General features: G+C 40.9%; 1 protein-coding gene across 1 annotated transcript in view; it reads right to left on the bottom strand.

The window, feature by feature from the left end:
• Positions 1-18,334, bottom strand: part of LOC146805332 (cilium assembly protein DZIP1-like) — a 1,720,714-nt gene that overhangs the window by 1,241,145 nt on the left and 461,235 nt on the right. Inside the window, exons 6-7 of the mRNA XM_085622543.1 lie at positions 9,334-9,396; positions 1,909-2,049 (exon numbers count right to left, since the gene is read on the bottom strand). Coding sequence (XP_085478669.1) covers positions 1,909-2,049; positions 9,334-9,396 — 204 coding nt within the window. The remainder of the gene's footprint in view (positions 1-1,908; positions 2,050-9,333; positions 9,397-18,334) is intronic.

Genomic DNA, 18,334 nt, shown 5'->3' on the forward strand with positions numbered 1-18,334 from the left:
AGGTGGAGACAGCATTGTGCAAAGGAGATCCTGCCTATTCAGGTGCTAGTGAACTCCTCCTACTACTCTAAATGCAGACCAGGTCTATTCAGCACAACTATGAGTCACCCAGGCAAGGTAGGATACATCTCAACCCCTCTTGTGACTGTCTAGAGTGAATGCACATCCCCAGCTCCTGTCACTCCAAAATCAGACAGTGAATACACAAACATGTAGAGGCACACAGAATGGTTGAACAAGAACATGCCTACTTTCTAAAAGTGGCATTTTCAAGCACACAATTTAAAAACCACCTATACTAAAAGATGTATTAGTAAATTCTGAGTTCAGAGAGCCTAAACTCAGTTTCTCCATCTTGCCCCAATGGAAATTTACACTTGTAAGATGTTACAGTGAAGCTCCCATGTTATTCTATAGCACAGACAGTCTTGCAATAGTAAAAAACAAAATACATTGTATTTCACTATCAGGACATGTAAAAGACACCAGTACATGTCCTACCTTTAACATACACTGCACCCTGCCATGGGAGTACCTTGGACCTACCCTAGGGGTGACTTATATGTAAGAAAGAAAAGGGATGGTTAGGGCCTGGCAAGTGGGTGCACTTGCCAGGTCAACAGGGCTGTTACAAACTGGGCACGCAAACACTACAGTGGTAGGTCTGAGATACATTTACAGGGCTACTCATGTGAGTAGCCTAACCAGTGCTGCAAGCCCACTAGTCGCATCTGATGTACACTCCCTGGAACACAAGGATAACCAATCCGAGTTACAATTTACACAGGGAGCGCTTGCACTTTGACACTGATCAGTAGTGGCAGAGTGCCGAAAGCATCTAAGGTAGCAAAAAATGAAATTCATCACACAGTCAAAAATGCAGGAGGTAGAGGCAAAAAGTCAGGGAAAACCATGCCAAGGATGCCAAGTGTAACAAAAGGTTAGATATAAACTACACAGAAAAGAATGGGATACAATCCCAGAGCCCCAGAAGGAAGTGCCGAAAGAGGCAGTATTGAACATAGCTTTCTTAAGATATCGCACTGATGGCACTAGCCACCACAGAAACTATATAGATTTAATCTGAGTCCAAGCATAAGTTGTTGGCACTGTTTGATAGAAGACAGTGATATAGTACATATTGGCAATTTACTGGATGGTAACAGACTGAAATGGCATAGCTTGTGGACGTAGCCTCCATCTAACAGTCCCTATGGTTTTACTACACAATTTCTTGGACATTAGAGGCCTTATACCAAACAGACATTGATTAAACTGCACCTCATTTTCGGTGGCCTATGTATACCTTTTGCAGCACAGGAAATTTGAGAATGCCTCTAGAAAAGATGATTGGTACAAGAAACTGGAATAAATGACCAACTTTCTATATCTAAGGAAATGCAAGTCAATTCTTACTTGACAGATCCTCTTGGTAATATGTTTATCAAGAAAATATATGAGCAGTTAGCCAGGCATATACAGACAGACAAAGGATCAGACACTGTCAACCATTAGTAGAGATATAGATGCATTTACAGAGAAGGTAGTCTTAATCAGAACACATGGGAAAAACCATTAGAACCTTTTTATAGTTATGTCACAATAGCACAATGTTATTAGTTTATTGTTAAAGATAATTGAGAAGATCAACAGTGGATCATGGTAGAGACCTAGTTAGAGATGTAAATTCTTATCTTAACTATGATAGTTCAGTTGGATGATTTTTTAGAAAACTATTAGCAAAGGTATATTTGGATTAGTAAAATGAGTCACAAAATAAAATAAGTACAAAATGTTTTGTGCACTGTTACACCACATTATATATATTCATTTTGGTTAATGCTTACATATGGAAACGTGATAGCAGAAGAAAAATCAAAAATAAATAATATTAATAATCATACAAACCTGATCCTCACAATGCTTGATCTTTTCCTCTTGTTCCCTAATTATTTTGCTTTGTTCCTCTCTTTCTTTGGCAAAACGGGCATTACCAGTGTCTTTTTCTTCTTGTAATGCCAATTTCAATTGCTCAACTTCTGACTGAAGCTACAAAAAAGCAAGTCATTGTAAATTTAGCAAAGAGAAATTTGTGCAAAAAAAATCTAAACTAAAAAGACAGACCAACTGGAAGCTTTTAGTTATCTACATATTTATTTATTTCACTCTGGTAGTATGCTTCAGTGCCTTGGTAGAGGATCAAGTACAAATGTAACGCCAGCCAGTTGTAGACAACTGGGAGATCTGCAAGTTATAACTGAAATGGTTGAAATGCCTAATTTCAAAATGAGGAACATCCCTTAAATTCTAGGACCCGTGGGGTGCCGTGTTTTCCAGGACATCTGAGGGTAAAGGAGAAATTGCCCAGACTATTAGCAATAAAACTCCTTCATGTGCTGCTGACCTTGAATATGGAAGAGTAAGATTGGGAATGACTCTAATCATTTTTAAGAGGTGTTTGGATGGTAAAACAGTTTTGTGGCTCCAATATTAATAGAAACTACAGCTGGCAAATCACTATGAATTGAATATTTCCTCAATTAGATTTTTAGGTCTGACGTTGGCCAAGACCTTTTGATTTCACTAAAATTTTATGTATAAGATACTTTCTTACATGGGCTTTCAGCGAGACTCCTTCAACGATTGGTCTGTTGTTAAGTCTTTCACATTTTCTCCAACCCATTACAGCATACATCATGGGTCATTAAGGCAGTCCACTTACTCCACTGGATAAGGTTTCTCTTCATGATGCCACTCTGCAATTTTATAGGGAGCACAAAGTAATTCCTTTCAGTGTGAGGGACTACAGTGCCAATGTGTTGTTTTTGAGATCAAAATACATTTTTTGCTTTTTTTTTTATTGGTGAGGGCCTGGAAGCTTCACCAGGAGGAAAGAGCATACCCATTCATCTCTCTCTGTTTAGCCATTTAGCAAAATATTGAGATCAACTTGATTCATTAGGAATCTGAACTTGGAAAGTGAGTGAACAAGGTGTTTCGGATGCTCAGTAATAGGGATGGCCTGCTAGATTTATCCTACTAGGTTCTGCCTATGGAGAGCCTAGGTTCTTCAAGACCATGGTAACTAAAAAAGAGCAGGAAATAAAATTGTAGAATGAATAGACTGTGGCGTGGGAGTGAAGAGAAGGCATTGGAATTATCAAACACAAGAGGTGAGTGTGAGGCAGGTTTGTACTGTTACTTGATTGTTGTTTTTGGCAAGTACAAGGAATACTGTCTTGGTTGGGTTGAGCTTCAGGAAAGTGTTGGACATCCAGCTTTGGATGATGTGCATTCAGTGTTTGAAGCTCTGCATACCTGAATCAGAGGAGATTTTCAAGAAGAACTGTATGTCATTGACATATTGGGGAAAAATATCCTTTTATCTCTGAGTGGTGCACCAAGAGGCTCCATGTAAAGGTCGAAGATAACAAGAGACAGTAATGAACCCTGGGGGACTGCGCATGTGATAGACAACTTTTGGGTCTGGTATGTGTCCATGTGAAGTAACTGGTGTTAGCTGGAAAGGTAGGAAGAGAACCAGTGAAGGAAATTGGTGGAGACTCCATTCAAGACTCCAAAGTGCATGTGTGGATGGGATGGTCAACTATGTCGAAAGCAGCTTAGAGGCCTAACAATATGAGGAGGCAGAGGCCCTCTTCATGTTTTGTCTTCTGCCTATATGTTTTTTTGCTCATCTGTCAAATCCAGTACAACAGGGCCTTGTCTCTGAGCATGGTCACAATATGAATATCACTTCTTCTAAATATGAGAAAGGATTGCAGTACACAGGCTGAAACATGGGAGGACAAGTTGTCAGAAAGTATACGCATCCCATTTCTTCTGACCTGGCATGACCATCGCAGTCATATCTGTTTTTTAAACGGGACAGTTGATAGACTGTGGGTGCGCCAAGCAGTGAGGCACAGCATTCTCCTGTGTTCTTGCTGAGGCTTTGAGCCAAGTACAGAAAGTTATTTCCAAATTTACTGGCTGTACTAGATTTCTCAGCCATCCACTTCTTGTCATGGGCTCTTGTGCTTCCATTTGTAGTAGTCATTTTAGGCGAAGTGGCCTACTTGAGTTGAAGCCATCACTCATTTGAAAAGCTGAAAGACCATCCCTGCACTGTACTGTTATAGACTGGAGATGAGATGTTCAGTTGGGATGCGGGCCTATTAGGTTTGTACATATTAGAACTCTCATGTTTGAATCTATCCCTGGTGTCTAATTGTGCATGTGTCAATGTAACACTCCCATCCTGTTTGGAGGTTCCATGCCGCACTCACCAGTGGTATGACGGTAGCTATAGGTCTTTGCCCAATGTAACCAGTGTATCAGGGGTGCTCGACTTTGTCCAATAAAGGGGTTGGCCCCTCGTGTGCCCCAATTGCCAAGGGAGCCAATATTCAAGAAGGCACTTGTTTTATGGCTGTCATGCCTGGGCACGAACATGTATTGCCATGGATGTTAGAGACCTCCTCTATCTGTGTGAAAATCTTGTTGTCTTTTGCACTGTTATTCCAGTCCTCCTCCTCGGTCGACTGGGTCACAGTGCCATACAAACCTAGCCTTTGATATTGGGTTTGTGATGGGTTGGTGGAAAGCCAAGGGGAGGTTGGCTTCTAGTTTTCAGCCCTGCATGGCACATGGACTCTCAAAGCCCACCCAGGCCACCTGTCAACCATCCACCTGTTGTCCTCGGCACTGCTAGTCCTTCTGTTTTGAACTCAATACATTTGCTGTCATCACAGTAAATGAGTAGCTGCTCGAGAGAGAGGAGCATGTGGTCCCCTTGTCATGGAAGTAGGCAGCCTCTCACTTAAAGTGAACAAATTGATGTGGCTTACAAGAGTACACCACAGCTATCCACTGTGACGCTTGTCTGTTGGCTAAGGGTGGGGGGTTCACCTTTCCTACGAGCCCCAGTTTCTATAAGCAGTACCTCAGAAATATTGCAACACTGTGTTCAAGTCCATCTGTTGGATCCAACCCAGCCTTTTCTACAGCCCTTGTTTCTGACCACAGGTGGAATAGAGAGCAGTGGGTCCGCTCTCTCCTTGTTCAGCTGATCGATCAAAATTAAAAGAAAGAATTCACTAAAATGCACAGTTTATATTGATAGCATTGTTTAAGCTTTCATCAAGTTCCTAACGTCTCTCCTCCTGCTAGCCTGTTCAATGCCAGGCTCCCGAATCCATGCCCCAGAGCTGCCACACCAATCCCTAATGACTCTGGTTAGTGGATGAGCCTGGCAGTACCCATAGAGCTGACATTCGACCTTGTCACACCATCTTGACTGGGAGAGGGCTCTGGTTGAAGCAGCAGTCCCTCTCTCCCCCAACAATACCTATAGGGGAGAAGGTGACTAAACTTTCTTGTAATCTGTCTACCCAGTATGGCAGAGAGAGAGGCATCTGACCTCATAGTGCCTTCACTGTGGGAACATTTCAAATGAGCCCTCATTGGGACTTCCTGGGCAGACCAGAATTCTGAGCTCTGGGTTGTGCCATGAATGACACACTTCTTTTGTATACAAAGTGTGTCACTAGTGAACCTATGTGTAATTTCAACCACCCCTACGCACCCTCTGCAATTGTTCTCATTCCACATCTTATCAAGATCACAGTTTGTAAAAAATTATGTAATTCAGATCACCTGCATTAACTTCAAAATGTGGTGTGCCTCATTGTTCAATCCTATCCCTCTAAGTTTCCCCTCTACTCATGGTACCACTTTGGGCCATGCACCAGAAAAAGGGAACCAACAATCCCAAGCTAGTTTGCTACTGAACCATTGTGATTGTTCGCACTTGCCTACAAAAAATGTTTAGACTGCCTCAAATTTGCAGCATACATGCAGAGTTAAAACATAGGCATCTCTCATTGAATACAATATTAGGCCCCAAAGAGATATAAAGTGGGAGAACATTGGCCTTCGTAAAATTGGGAACAGGCTCTTTCCCAGCAAGCTCATACAATGGGAAGTAATTTGGCCTAAAATCCATGAATGACATAAGTGGTACTTTTGGTGGATTTCAGATTGACATAAAAGAATACACTGCTCCAAGACCTTTCTGTAAGGGGTTAAATCAAAGTGCATTGTACAATAGAAAATTCCAAATCCAGCATACCTTAATAAACACAATTGGCAAATATACAATCAGATGCCAGGCATTAGGAAAACAGAAACAGAAGATATGGTCATTTCCGGAATTACAGTCCTTCTGGGGAGCAGTTGCCTCCCATATTACTAAGAGATTGGGAGCAGAGGGGATCCATGATGTTCTTGCAGCTTTATTAGGAAGAGCTAGACAGCTGGGTATTACTTCCTTGAAGACATGCAAGTGGTGCTTGTCGCAATGCTGGTAGCCAGATCCTTAATAACTGGCTTGTGGAAAGCTAAAGAGTCCTCAGGCATAGACTTGTGATAAAAAAATAATGTTTACTTGCTGAAAAGAAAGTGCTTCACAAGAACTGGGACAATATATAAGTTTTAAAAAAATCTTAGGAAAAAATTGTGGCAAGTCCGTAACTGATACATCAGATATCCAAGCTTATTAAGACATTCTCTTTCCATTTCTGTTTACTTGAGAAAGTCAAACACACTAATCCTTCCTCTGACATCAGAGAATAGTTACAAGTCCTTCTTTTTCACACTTCTCCAAAGCAGCCCTAGCACTTTTTAAGACCACCTCATCAGAGTACCCAAACGATTGGAAACAGCACTTCTGTTCTACAAAGACACCCACTGGCTTCCAATTGAAGCCAGAGTGACTTCAAAATTGTCAACTGTCATTCACAAAGTTCTTCATCTTAGCCTCCTTTGCCACCTACCAATAAACTCTGCATCACGGCATGATAAAGAGATTCTAGCTCCTAGCAAAAAAAGCAAAAACACAAAGATTCTCAAATAGGCCTTGCCCTGCCAAGATCCCAGAATCTGCAACCTCCTACCTGAAGATCTCAGACTTCATACAAATAGTCCAGCCTTCCGAAATAAAACTAAAATCCCACCAGTTCTAAATATATCTATGGACCAAAGAGTGATACCTCTCCTCTATCCCAGCCATTAGTCGATTGTCACCGATTTTGTGATATATTCCTTGTTACCTGTGTAGCGTTTTGTTGCTCATGTAGGTAGATCCATGATTTATAAATCTAATTAATAAATAATATTTGTTAATGAATGTCTTAAACAATGCTGTGCAAGCCCCAAAACTAAATCTAGGTGTGACGATTGTAATAACGCCCACAGACAAACGAGGAAGACAATTCAAGGACATTCTAAGTCAGTATTGGCTAACAGATCATTTCTCCCCATCAATTTCTCATATCCAGAATATTGTGTCCATATTCTTCATTATTATCTGCCATCATGTTTTCTGAAAGCTTTGAGAGCCAAGAGAGAACAGCACTGCTTATTGTATTGGTAAGCTCAAATGATACCCTCAAGGGTTATGTTCGCGCTATATAAAACTTTATAAACAAATAAATAATGCTAAACAACTTCATTCTAAAACTGGCCCCCCTGATTTTTTGCTTAAAAATTTGGCTCAATCCAGAGCTAACATTGAATCATGCCATTATGTCCGATCTTAGGGGAATGGATCGGGCCCATAAAATTCCATGGCTGGTTTATTTGGAAAAAACTTTTCATCAGCTGGGCCGTACAGAACTTTTCCGGTTGCCAGCTACCATTAGAAAGGAGGACGTTAATTGGGTCAAAAATAAATTTATGGAGAGGGCTAGATTGGACCGGGAGGAAAATGAACTTGAGAAACCAGCTGTTAGGGCGCCTTTTATGTTAACCTTTTCTCCCTCACTAGAGCCCTACCTTAAAATTGTCACTAAACCTTTTCATAGATTTCTGTTGACTAAATTTAGGTTTAATTTGATCCATCAGATTTTAGGCAGTTACCCATCTTGGATAAAACCTGAACTAGGTCCCCCCTGTAATTGTGATAAATTTTCGCAACAAGACACCTTGCATTTTATTATGTTTTGCGAGACTTACAGGGATATAAGGAAAAGATATTTGTTACCAAGATTGAAAGAGGCCGGCTTTATTCAGGTCAGGCCTGCACTGATCTATCTTCAGCACCTGGGGTCAGCTCGTATTATTTTTTGTGTGGCTAGTTTTCTAGTGGCAGCCATTAGGATCAAAAAACAAGCCCCTCTCAATTAAATGTTTTAAGTTTTTAAGTGGATTTTAAGAATAATTAACTTGTTTTGTACTGTTTAGGTTTTGTACTGATTTCTGTAAATCTGAAATTGACTGTTTTTATGGTGTATGCTGTGATATGTATTATTTATGTCTTTTATGATTTTAACTAATCGAATAAAGAGTATTTGACTGACTGACTAACTTCATTCAGATTAGAGTTGGAAATATTTTCAAATGACTTCTCTTCATTTGTAGTGGCACAAATAACCAAAGATGATGAAATGATTATGTAAACGGGACACAACTAAAAGCTCTAGGAGATAAGAAGTTGTCGCATTTCAAAAGCATTATATTGTTCTGAGGTTGAGCAGAATGTCATTCCTGTTTTTGCAATAAAACACATGGGTTCTTGAAAAAACGTAAAGTGCATAGTCTATGTTTTGACTAAAAACAAATACAAACATAGGGCCTGATTTATTTCCTGGAGGAATGAGTATTCTCCCTCGGCCTGGCAGAGGACTTTACATCCACCAGGCTGAGACTATTGCACCCATCAGATTTATAAATGACGCCCAAATGGTGGCCATTTATAAAGGCATTGGCAGGAACCGCTGTCACAGTGGTTCCTGTCAATGCAATTTACTGTTTGCTACAGGGCTGCACTGGAAGAGCTCAGCCCTGTAGCAAACAGTATTCTTTTTTCTTTAAAAAAAAATAATCCGAAACTGGAATTTATTTTTTAAAAGAAAAAAAGGAATGCTCTCCTCACCATGAGAGGCTTCTCCCATGGTGGGGAGGAGCATACAGTAAAGTTTTTCCTGGCAGTAAGGAACAGTAAAAAAGAACTATATGTCCACCCATCTGAATTGGAGGGGACATACATGTAGCCATTTCCCCGACAACCCTGACTATGCAGGACTGTCAGAGGGGATTAATCACAGGGAAGACAGAGTAGTATCCGCCGTGATTAACCCTAAGGCCTGTCTGCATGTAAATGTGGCGGGCAGACCCCATTATTGGCGGTAAAGATACTCCGTCACCGTTGCAATGGAGTATCCTTACCACCAAGAAATTAATTCTAACAACTAATACTTGAATGTGTGAAGTTGTAATGCATTCCAATATTTAAAGTTCTACAAAATATATCTTCATATAGAACTACTATACCTGGTTCTTTTCTTCCTCGTGTACATCTTGTAGTTGAACTAATTTAGCATTCCAGGTGTTTTCCTAGAAAACAAGTAACAGAAAATGTATACAAAAAGGAAATGTTTCTAATCCGTATCCATAGTGATCACATGCATTTTCTTTTGAGGTAATTATTGAGGAAAACTTACTTACTCATGATTATGGTTCTGCATCATTCATGTCTTCTTTAGGTTTACATTCCAGGTCATGTTGCCTATCCACTTTCGTATAAACAAAATATTTTCTAGTTGATTTTGTTTTTGAACGCCATTTTGTCAAGAGGGCGTACAAAGGATATCCAGTTCCCTGAAAGGTGATAAAAGCAACAGTATTGCAGAACCAGTCTGTCCCACACTGATCCAACATTTAATGTGGTAGAAGACAGCAATAAAAAATGGGAACAAATGTGGTGGATGGAAAACAGGTTAAGATTTATGGAATGGGTCTCAAAGAGGTAACAGGCAGTGAGTGGGAAATACGCCTTTTCTGTGTGGCACAAAGACTAATAGAAATGTTTATGATTAAGACTTTCATCATTGCTGTGGCTGTCCTGGACCTCCAGACAGGCAAAAATTTGCTTCAAGAGCTTCTGCTCAGGATGACAGCCGAACAGGAGCCTGCCCACTGATATTCAATTCATCCATAGTAAACAAGGGTGAGGCATGCGCATGTCGGCATCTTAGTCAACCGACCGCTTCTCGGCTGGAATTTGCTTGGTTATAACTTTGTGCAATTACTGAACTCACAGAAGCAATGGAAAGGCGAGGTGGGTTCGCATGCGGCCCCTAAGCATTAAGGCATCAATAGTGGCACACCTTGAGAACCAGCTAACACAGGGGTGCCAACTTTGGCTTGCTCAAGTCAGTCCACGAGTGAGAATAGCAGCCTAAGAACATAGCCCAAAGCAGCATGCTTTCTAGAGGTGGTTGTGACGTGGTGGAAGCAGCAAAGCAGTAAAAGTACAGAGCGATGCCATGGTGACAAAGAAAACACGAGATGACATACTAGGAGGTGCAGGAGTGAGGCAACTGGCCATGTGTCTGGTGCCTGTGAGCATGTGAAAGCAACAGGTAAAGGGAGCAGAGTCTATCTCCTATATCAGCAGAGTCTGTCTCCTGACCAGTCTGCTTGAAGTGGGTCAATAGCATTGCAGCACTCTTACAGAACATCCTTTAGCTGGGGGAACAGCGCGATCAGCATATTGCAACATAGGAGCAATGGAGCTACATTAAGCCGTAAACCATGAGGGGTGTTAAAGGTACAAAGGAAACTGCTGGGGCTGTGGACCAAGTGCACAGATCCAACCCAGATGTGGTAGAAGACCTGGAGGTTTGTAGAAGCAATAGATGCAGCTTCATTTTTGCAGCTGTAACAGCAGTAAGTCAAACCAACATGCTGGGTCCAGTAAATAAATAGGGGGCATCCTGCTGTCTCCAGAGGGCACCCCCACAGCATGCTGCACACTCTTATGTACATTAAAGTGGTCTAAATTGAGAAGTGCACCCTGGTAGGGCTCCAGCAACGGAACTATAAAAGGTGAAGAGAGCGGTCTCTGAAGAAGCTACCAGTGATAATCCTAAGTCAGAACAAGTGGGGAAGACATGGCAAAGTGGCCTCTGTCTATACATAAGTCACTGCAGAGACCATTTTACTGAAGCACCAGACATATGGAGTGAAACTTTGGTGAAATCAACAAATGCTGACGAAAGAGGACTTCAAAATGTTTGTAAGGGTATTAAAATCAGGCTTTGAGGAATCTTTCACTGACAACCCCACACACCTGAGAGTAGACATTAGCAATTACCGATGACCTTAAGATACACATGAACAAAATTAACTCCAGGCTGACGTCAGTTTCTTTCTAATCAGGGTCTTCACTGTGAGATGCAGAGCCATTGCAATAAGACTATGGCAGTGTGCTGACTTCAAGATTTAGCATCATATTAATTGATTGAATGAGAGTATTCCACAGAATTGGGAGGATCAGTGTGAAGAAATTGCGGTTAGATAGAGTCTCTATCAGAAAAGAAAATACCAAAGGTAACATACTACTTCTTCTGATAGAGACATCTAACCGCAGATTCCTCATCTTCTGAATAGATACCAAAGCAGTACTGTAGTAACTACACAACTTTCAGAGTATGTATCCAGATGTATTTATCTCAAATCAATGTCCTCGGCAGAACAGCTGCTTACATGATGCTGCCTCCACAGTAATATAGCTTTCCCAGAACTCTGAGAATGAGACAATCCAAGTTTTATCTGGACATTCCAGTTCACATACCACTACGGCATGACGTTATGGAAAAAAACAAAAGGAAGTAAAACAATAAATAACATAACAATTTAATAACAATGCAAGTGTACTCAGTAAAACACGTTAAAAAATATGACAGTTAACCCAAATGCTCAGTCACTTTGCAAACATTTCCAACACTCCACACATTGCCATTCTCTAATACAACCACATTACGCCTGACCTCAACAACCTTCAATGGAGTGGAAATTTACTATCTCCCTTTATTACCACACTACACTTTTTTGTGACAACCCAATCACCTGCCACAATGTTGTGTTCTTTAACACCTTTCCTTGTGTTGTAATACTCTTCTGCACACTTCTGCTTTATTGTGGCACCAGCTTTAATAGCTTGATGATCTACCCACAAACGATCTTTGGCAACTAACCAAACAGGATTCTCTTTTCTCCCTAGTTCTCTACCCTTCAAAGAAACAAAAGGGGAAACACCAGTAACAGCATGGGGAGTAGTTTTGTGCACCCACACTCATTTCTTCAACTCCTCTTTCCAGGATAATCCATTGGCCAATGACAATTGTATGTTGTCCATGATTAAATGGTTGATTTCATTACAAGACCGGAGGCTACCATTATGCAATATACTTTTATTGCTGCCCCAAAACTGCAGCCCTTTAAAGAACACATTACATCATGAATGCAATACATCATGAATAACAAAGTTTCAAACAATAATACATAGCGTCATAGCAACAGGTCAACATCCTCTTTTATTCACTGCCCCCGGACAGTTAAGTATACATTTTCCTTACTCTCTATTTTATGTATTTTATGACACATTATGAGCCTTTTTTAGACTCCTAATCATTTATTTCCTAGCTGGATCGTCACAAGGTGAGTAAATCATACCGATTGTATTCAATTTGGAAAGAATCCTTTCCCTTTCATTCTAATACTGCATAAGATAACTTCTTCCTTCCTCCCCCTTCCAATTTATGGTTGGGATACTCTTTATCTTCCTCATTTTTATGGATTAACCCAAAAAATGTATATTTATGACAAGCTTTACCTTGTTTGAGCTTCACACGCTCTGCCACGAACCACGATCTCTCGCTTTGTGGCGGTCCCCCTCCACCGTCCTTTGGGGCGGGGGAGCGGTTTTTCCCTTGTCAGGGAGCCGATCTCTTCTTTCGACTTCCCCGACCCTTGCTCTTTCGCCGCGCCCACTTCGGGCGGCGTGCGTGAAGTCCGCATCGAGGGGAAGCTAGGAGAAATATTTGGTTTGCCCGCTTTGCCCGGTTGCCTTTCTCCCCGCGGGATCCCCGTGCGGAGACACCGCAACCTTGTAGATCTATTTCGGAGACCGAAATCGGATAACACACATTGACGGACCGGCGGGGTCACGTTACAACGTGACCCCGCCCAATTAATTCATAAAACAAGGGCAACTTCCACATAAAAAAAGACGGAAAGAGAGCTCAAAGGCAAAATAAAGTCAAAAGCTCTTTAACAGATTTAAGGACTCGCGCGAAGAGTTACTATGGTAACTACTAATGACCAGTAAACACACGGAGCAAACCGGTAAGAGCCTTTCTTACACGAATATCGCCTTCATTTACCAAAATATAATTTATTAGTAAAAAAAAAAGAGAAAGGAGGAAAAAATGGACTATGACTCAGAATATAATGAGGAAGATGACAATGCCTTCCCAAATGAGAATAACCTAATGATTTTCCTAGAAATTCACCTCAAATCCTCATTAAAAGAGGCTGTTGATTCCATTATGAATAAAAGGAAAAGAGATTTTGTGACTGAAGAAGACTCAATCGTCCTCTCTGAAGAATGTGAACCCTCACCCCCAAAGGGAGGAAAGGTCGCTAAAAAAACAAAACATATGGAACCACATGATAGCCTATGCGCTAACAAGGAACAAGCCTCTTCATCAGGTAGCCTACGCGCTACAAAAGAACGTATTTTATTACAAGGTAGCCTACGCGCTGCAAAAGATTAAAATACTACAAAAAAAGGTGCCCCAAGCGACACAATTAGAAAGAGCAGCCTTATTGGCGCAAAAGGATTAGGTGCCCCTCGCGACACAAGAAGATATAGTGACCGTCCTGGCACAAATGACCTCATCATGCAAACGGATAACTTTGATTTCCGTTCTAATAATAGTTTTGACGAAGAAGAAGATGAATATATCTTTGACCCCCTCACCTTGACGAAGATCTAACAGAGGCATCTAAGAATAATTCAATTAAAGAACCCTCAGGGGTAGAGATGTTTAACCCTACCTTAATTACTCACCCAAGAGGATCTGAATGGTGGCCTTTGGAGCACGTATCCAACTTCATTAAATACTGGATTCGTAAACCGCTTGAAAGTGAAACCAGAAACCTCATAAGAGCCGAGTGCCCCAGACCCTTTATAGAAAATAAGTGTGCACTAACCCTAATCTAGACCCTGAACTCTTAACCTTTCTCTTTAAAACAGGCAGAGACCCTAGAAAAGGTCTTGAACGCTGCCTCAAACAGTGCCAAGATAGGGTACTTGATATTCTTGGTCCACTAGCCAAAATTCTAGATTTGGCAGAAGAAGCATCCCTAAATGACACCCCAGTGGACGTAGATCTTTTTAGGGGTTGGAGCCAACACGCTCTTTGTTTGCTTGGAAATGCTAACGCAGGCCTAACTTCAGAGCGTAGAAGAGGAATTCTGATGAGAATCAACCCTAAATTGGGGGACCACACTTCCAAAGAAGTCCAGGGTGACACCAAAGGACTCCTGTTTGACGAAAACTTCGCCACCTTTTCGGCCTTCAGTAAGGCTCAATTTAATATGAGAAGGATGTTCGGAAGCAATAGAATTTTTGGACGGGCTGGCAGGAGGGGACTGGCTTCCAGCAGCGGACAATACAGGTCCCCATATTTACAAAACCAACGTGGATATGGAAAAAACTTCAGAGGTCATAACCCCTCCTTCTTCCCACAAAGAGGCAGAAACTTCCGTACCCATGGTGGTGGCAGAAACCGATCTCAAAACTTTGGAGAACAAGGTAAGATCTCTAAATCCACATGTTTTTTCCCATATAAAGGTAGGAGGAAGGCTCCGACTTTTTAACCAAAATTGGCTTACCATAACGAACGACCCTTGGGTTCTAGAAACCGCTCAAGGATTCAAAATAGATTTTATTTCACCTCCCTTCCAAACACACCAACCCAGGGAATTAATTTTGGACAAAGAACAATCCACCCTTGTAGATAGAGAAGTGAATCAGATGTTATTAAAGAATGCTATCTGCAGAGTATCCGACTCAAATCAGGGTTTCCTAAGTACGATTTTCTTAGTAAAAAAGAAAGACAAGGGCTGGCGTCCAGTCATAAACCTAAAAGAACTAAATTATTTTCTGGTTTACTGACATTTCAAAATGGAGGGTATTCACCTCCTAAGAGATATTCTTCAAGAGAAGGACTGACTTGTGAAACTGGATCTAAAAGACGCCTATTTCACAATTCCAATGCACAAAGACTCCCAGCGGTTTCTAAGATTCTCCTGGCGAGGTATAACATACCAATTTCAAAGCCTTCCCTTTGGACTCTCCTCAGCACCTTGGTGTTTCACCAAGATGTTAAGACCAGTTGTGGCAGCACTAAGAAGGAAAGGAGTCCGCTTAATAATTTATCTAGACGATATCCTCCTAATGTCTCAAAACAAAGAAATCTTATTGAAACACATGAATTGGACAAGAGACCTCTTGGAAAGTTTGGGGTTCATTATCAATATAGAAAAATCTATTCTGACACCCTCTCAAAACTTAGAGTTCTTGGGATTCCAAGTAGATACAACTATAAGCCAATTACAACTTCCCTCAAAGAATCTCACCAAGATAAAGAGAGAGCTTTCTTACGTGATGTCCAAGAACTTAGTCAGTTTACGCGAACTGGCCAGAATAGTTGGCCTACTCTCCTCCTCTATTCAAGCAATTTCTCCAGGCCCGCTACATTACAGAGCCCTACAAAGATTAAAATCATTTGGGTTAAAGAAGGGACTATGGTATTCCCTCTTTCGGAAGAGGCTCGAGAAGATCTTCTTTGGTGGTGGAACAACCTAGACAGCTGGAATGGGAAAGCAATCTTCGGAAACACCCCCGAACACACGGTGGAATCAGACGCAAGCAATCTAGGATGAGGTGCCAGGATGGGTGCGTTAGAAACAGGTGGCAGGTGGTCACGAGAAGAACTCCCTCTCCACATAAATTGCTTAGAGATGTTAGCTTGCCTAAATGCTCTCATGAGTTTCAAAACCACCCTGAGGAACAGTGTCGTCTTGATCAAATTAGACAATTTCACAGCTGTCTCTTATATCAACCGATTGGGGGGTGCAAGATCAAAAGTCCTTGCAGATCTAGCAAAAAAGATTTGGTATTTCTGTTGGAACCAGAAAATTATTTTAAAAGCAGAATTTATCCCTGGGCATCAGAATAAAAGGGCCGATTGGAACTCAAGGTTCCTGAAAGACTCGAGCGATTGGAAATTGAATCCTTTTATCTTCAGGAAGATACAGAACCTTTAGGGTCCCTTTCAGGTAGACCTCTTTGCCAGCAGACTTACCTTTCAGATCGAAACCTATTACAGCTGGAGACCAGACCCCAACGCACAGGCAGTAGATGCCCTAACCCAATCTTGGAACAATCTGAACTGTTATGCCTTCCCACCCTTTTCACTAATTCAGAGAGTTCTGCTGAAAGTCAGATCAGATCAGTGCACGATAATCCTAATTACCCCCTTCTGGAATACACAAGTCTGTTATCCAGGAACAATGGAACTAGCAATAGATGTTCCACTTTTTATCCCAGGAAAAATTGGTCTCCTTCAGGGTCAAAACGGAGAAGAACACCCTCTTCTCCTAGAAGGCAACCTGAACCTTCTTGCCTGGAACATTTCAGGAAATCAAAAAGATGCGCAGGCCTTTCAGGACAAGCTAAAGACCTGTTGAATGAATCATGGGCTCCAGGCACAAGGAGAAGATACTTCGGAGTTTGGAAAAAATGGTGTAGTTGGTGCCTGGAACGGGATCTGGATCCCGTGGAAGCCCCTATAGTGGATTTAGCTAATTTCCTTGCTAAGTTATTTAACTCAGGTCTATGTTACAGAACAATCAACTGTTATAGATCAGGGATTTCTGCAGGACACTCCTTAGTTAATAAATGTTCAATTGGTTCAGACCCACTGATCCGTAGAGTAATGAAAGGAATTAGACTAAAACGTCCCCCTAAGTCAAGATATGACTCGTTATGGAATGTTAACATCATCTTTGAGCTTTTCTCTACATGGCCAGAAAATCCTTTGCTTTCAAGAAAACAACTAACGACTAAACTAGCAACCTTACTCTGTCTAATATCATTTAAACGAGTTCCCGACGTTAAAGCCCTAGATATATCTAGTAGATTTTATTCCCCAGAGGGAGTACATTTTGAAATTTGGAAAAGAACTAAAACTATGACCGAAAACATCTTTTATCCCTATTTCCCAGAATGTAAGAAATTGTGTGTAGTGGACTGGATGCAATCGTATGATTCTTTAATGCATAACCTTAGATCTCTTGATGAAAAACAACTTTTAATTTCTTTTGTGAAACCTTTCAAAGCGGTTTTAACAGCTACCATTGCTAGATGGGTTAAGATTATAATGTCACAAGCAGGAATAGACTTATCTACATTTGGGGCTCACTCTTCTCGTGGAGCTATGGCCAGTAAAGTATTCTGGTCTGGAGGTTCTCTCACTGATATCATTAAAACTGCTGATTGGTCAAGTGGTTCCACCTTTTCTCAGTTTTATCTTAAACCTGTGGATCATGTGAGCAATTAAGCGTTAAAAAACTTTAAACTTGCATAATGGTAGCCTCCGGTCTTGTAATGAAATGACGATTCTCCAATTATCATACAGAGAGAATCTTGATTTCATTAAAGACTACGGAGGCTAACATTATCCCACCCACCACTCCCTGGTGGAGATTTAACTATTTTATGCTATTAAGCTTGTTTTTTCACTCCCTGTAGAATATGACACCTTTATATTTTTCATTTGAATTTTTTTTTTTTAAATGAAATACCTATGTATTTGTAATTCAATTTTAACTGTTTATCTTTCCCTCCATGATTACAGGAACTACCAATTTGATCTCTCTTGTCTTCCAGATTCTTCATCCTTGTGAAATTCGCCTCTTCATCTGTACATCTAAGTTTGTCCGTCGCAGCTCTAGAGGATGTTGACCTGTTGCTATGACGCTATGTATTATTGTTTGGAACTTTGTTATTCATGATGTATTGCATTCATGATGTAATGTGTTCTTTAAAGGGCTGCAGTTTTGGAGCAGCAATAAAAGTATATTTTATAATGTTAGCCTCGTAGTCTTTAATGAAATCAAGATTCTCTCTGTATGATAATTGGAGAATCGTCATTCTTTCAACCATTTCATTAGCTTGTGGTCTAAACAAAGCTACCCTTTCATGAACAATTCCCCACTTCTCCATAAATTCCTTCATTTGTCGTGAAACAAACTGTTCACCATTGTCTGACACAATGGTTTTTGGCACTCCTTCCTCCAAAAAAACCTCTTCTAGAAAATCCATCATACCTTTAGAATTGATTACGCTCATGGGTTTAAACACGAACCACTTAGTATGGTAATCGGCAAGCGCCATAATAAACCTATTCTCAATACC

The sequence above is a fragment of the Triturus cristatus genome, chromosome 8, assembly GCF_964204655.1.
Source record: "Triturus cristatus chromosome 8, aTriCri1.1, whole genome shotgun sequence".
NCBI lineage: Eukaryota > Metazoa > Chordata > Amphibia > Caudata > Salamandridae > Triturus > Triturus cristatus.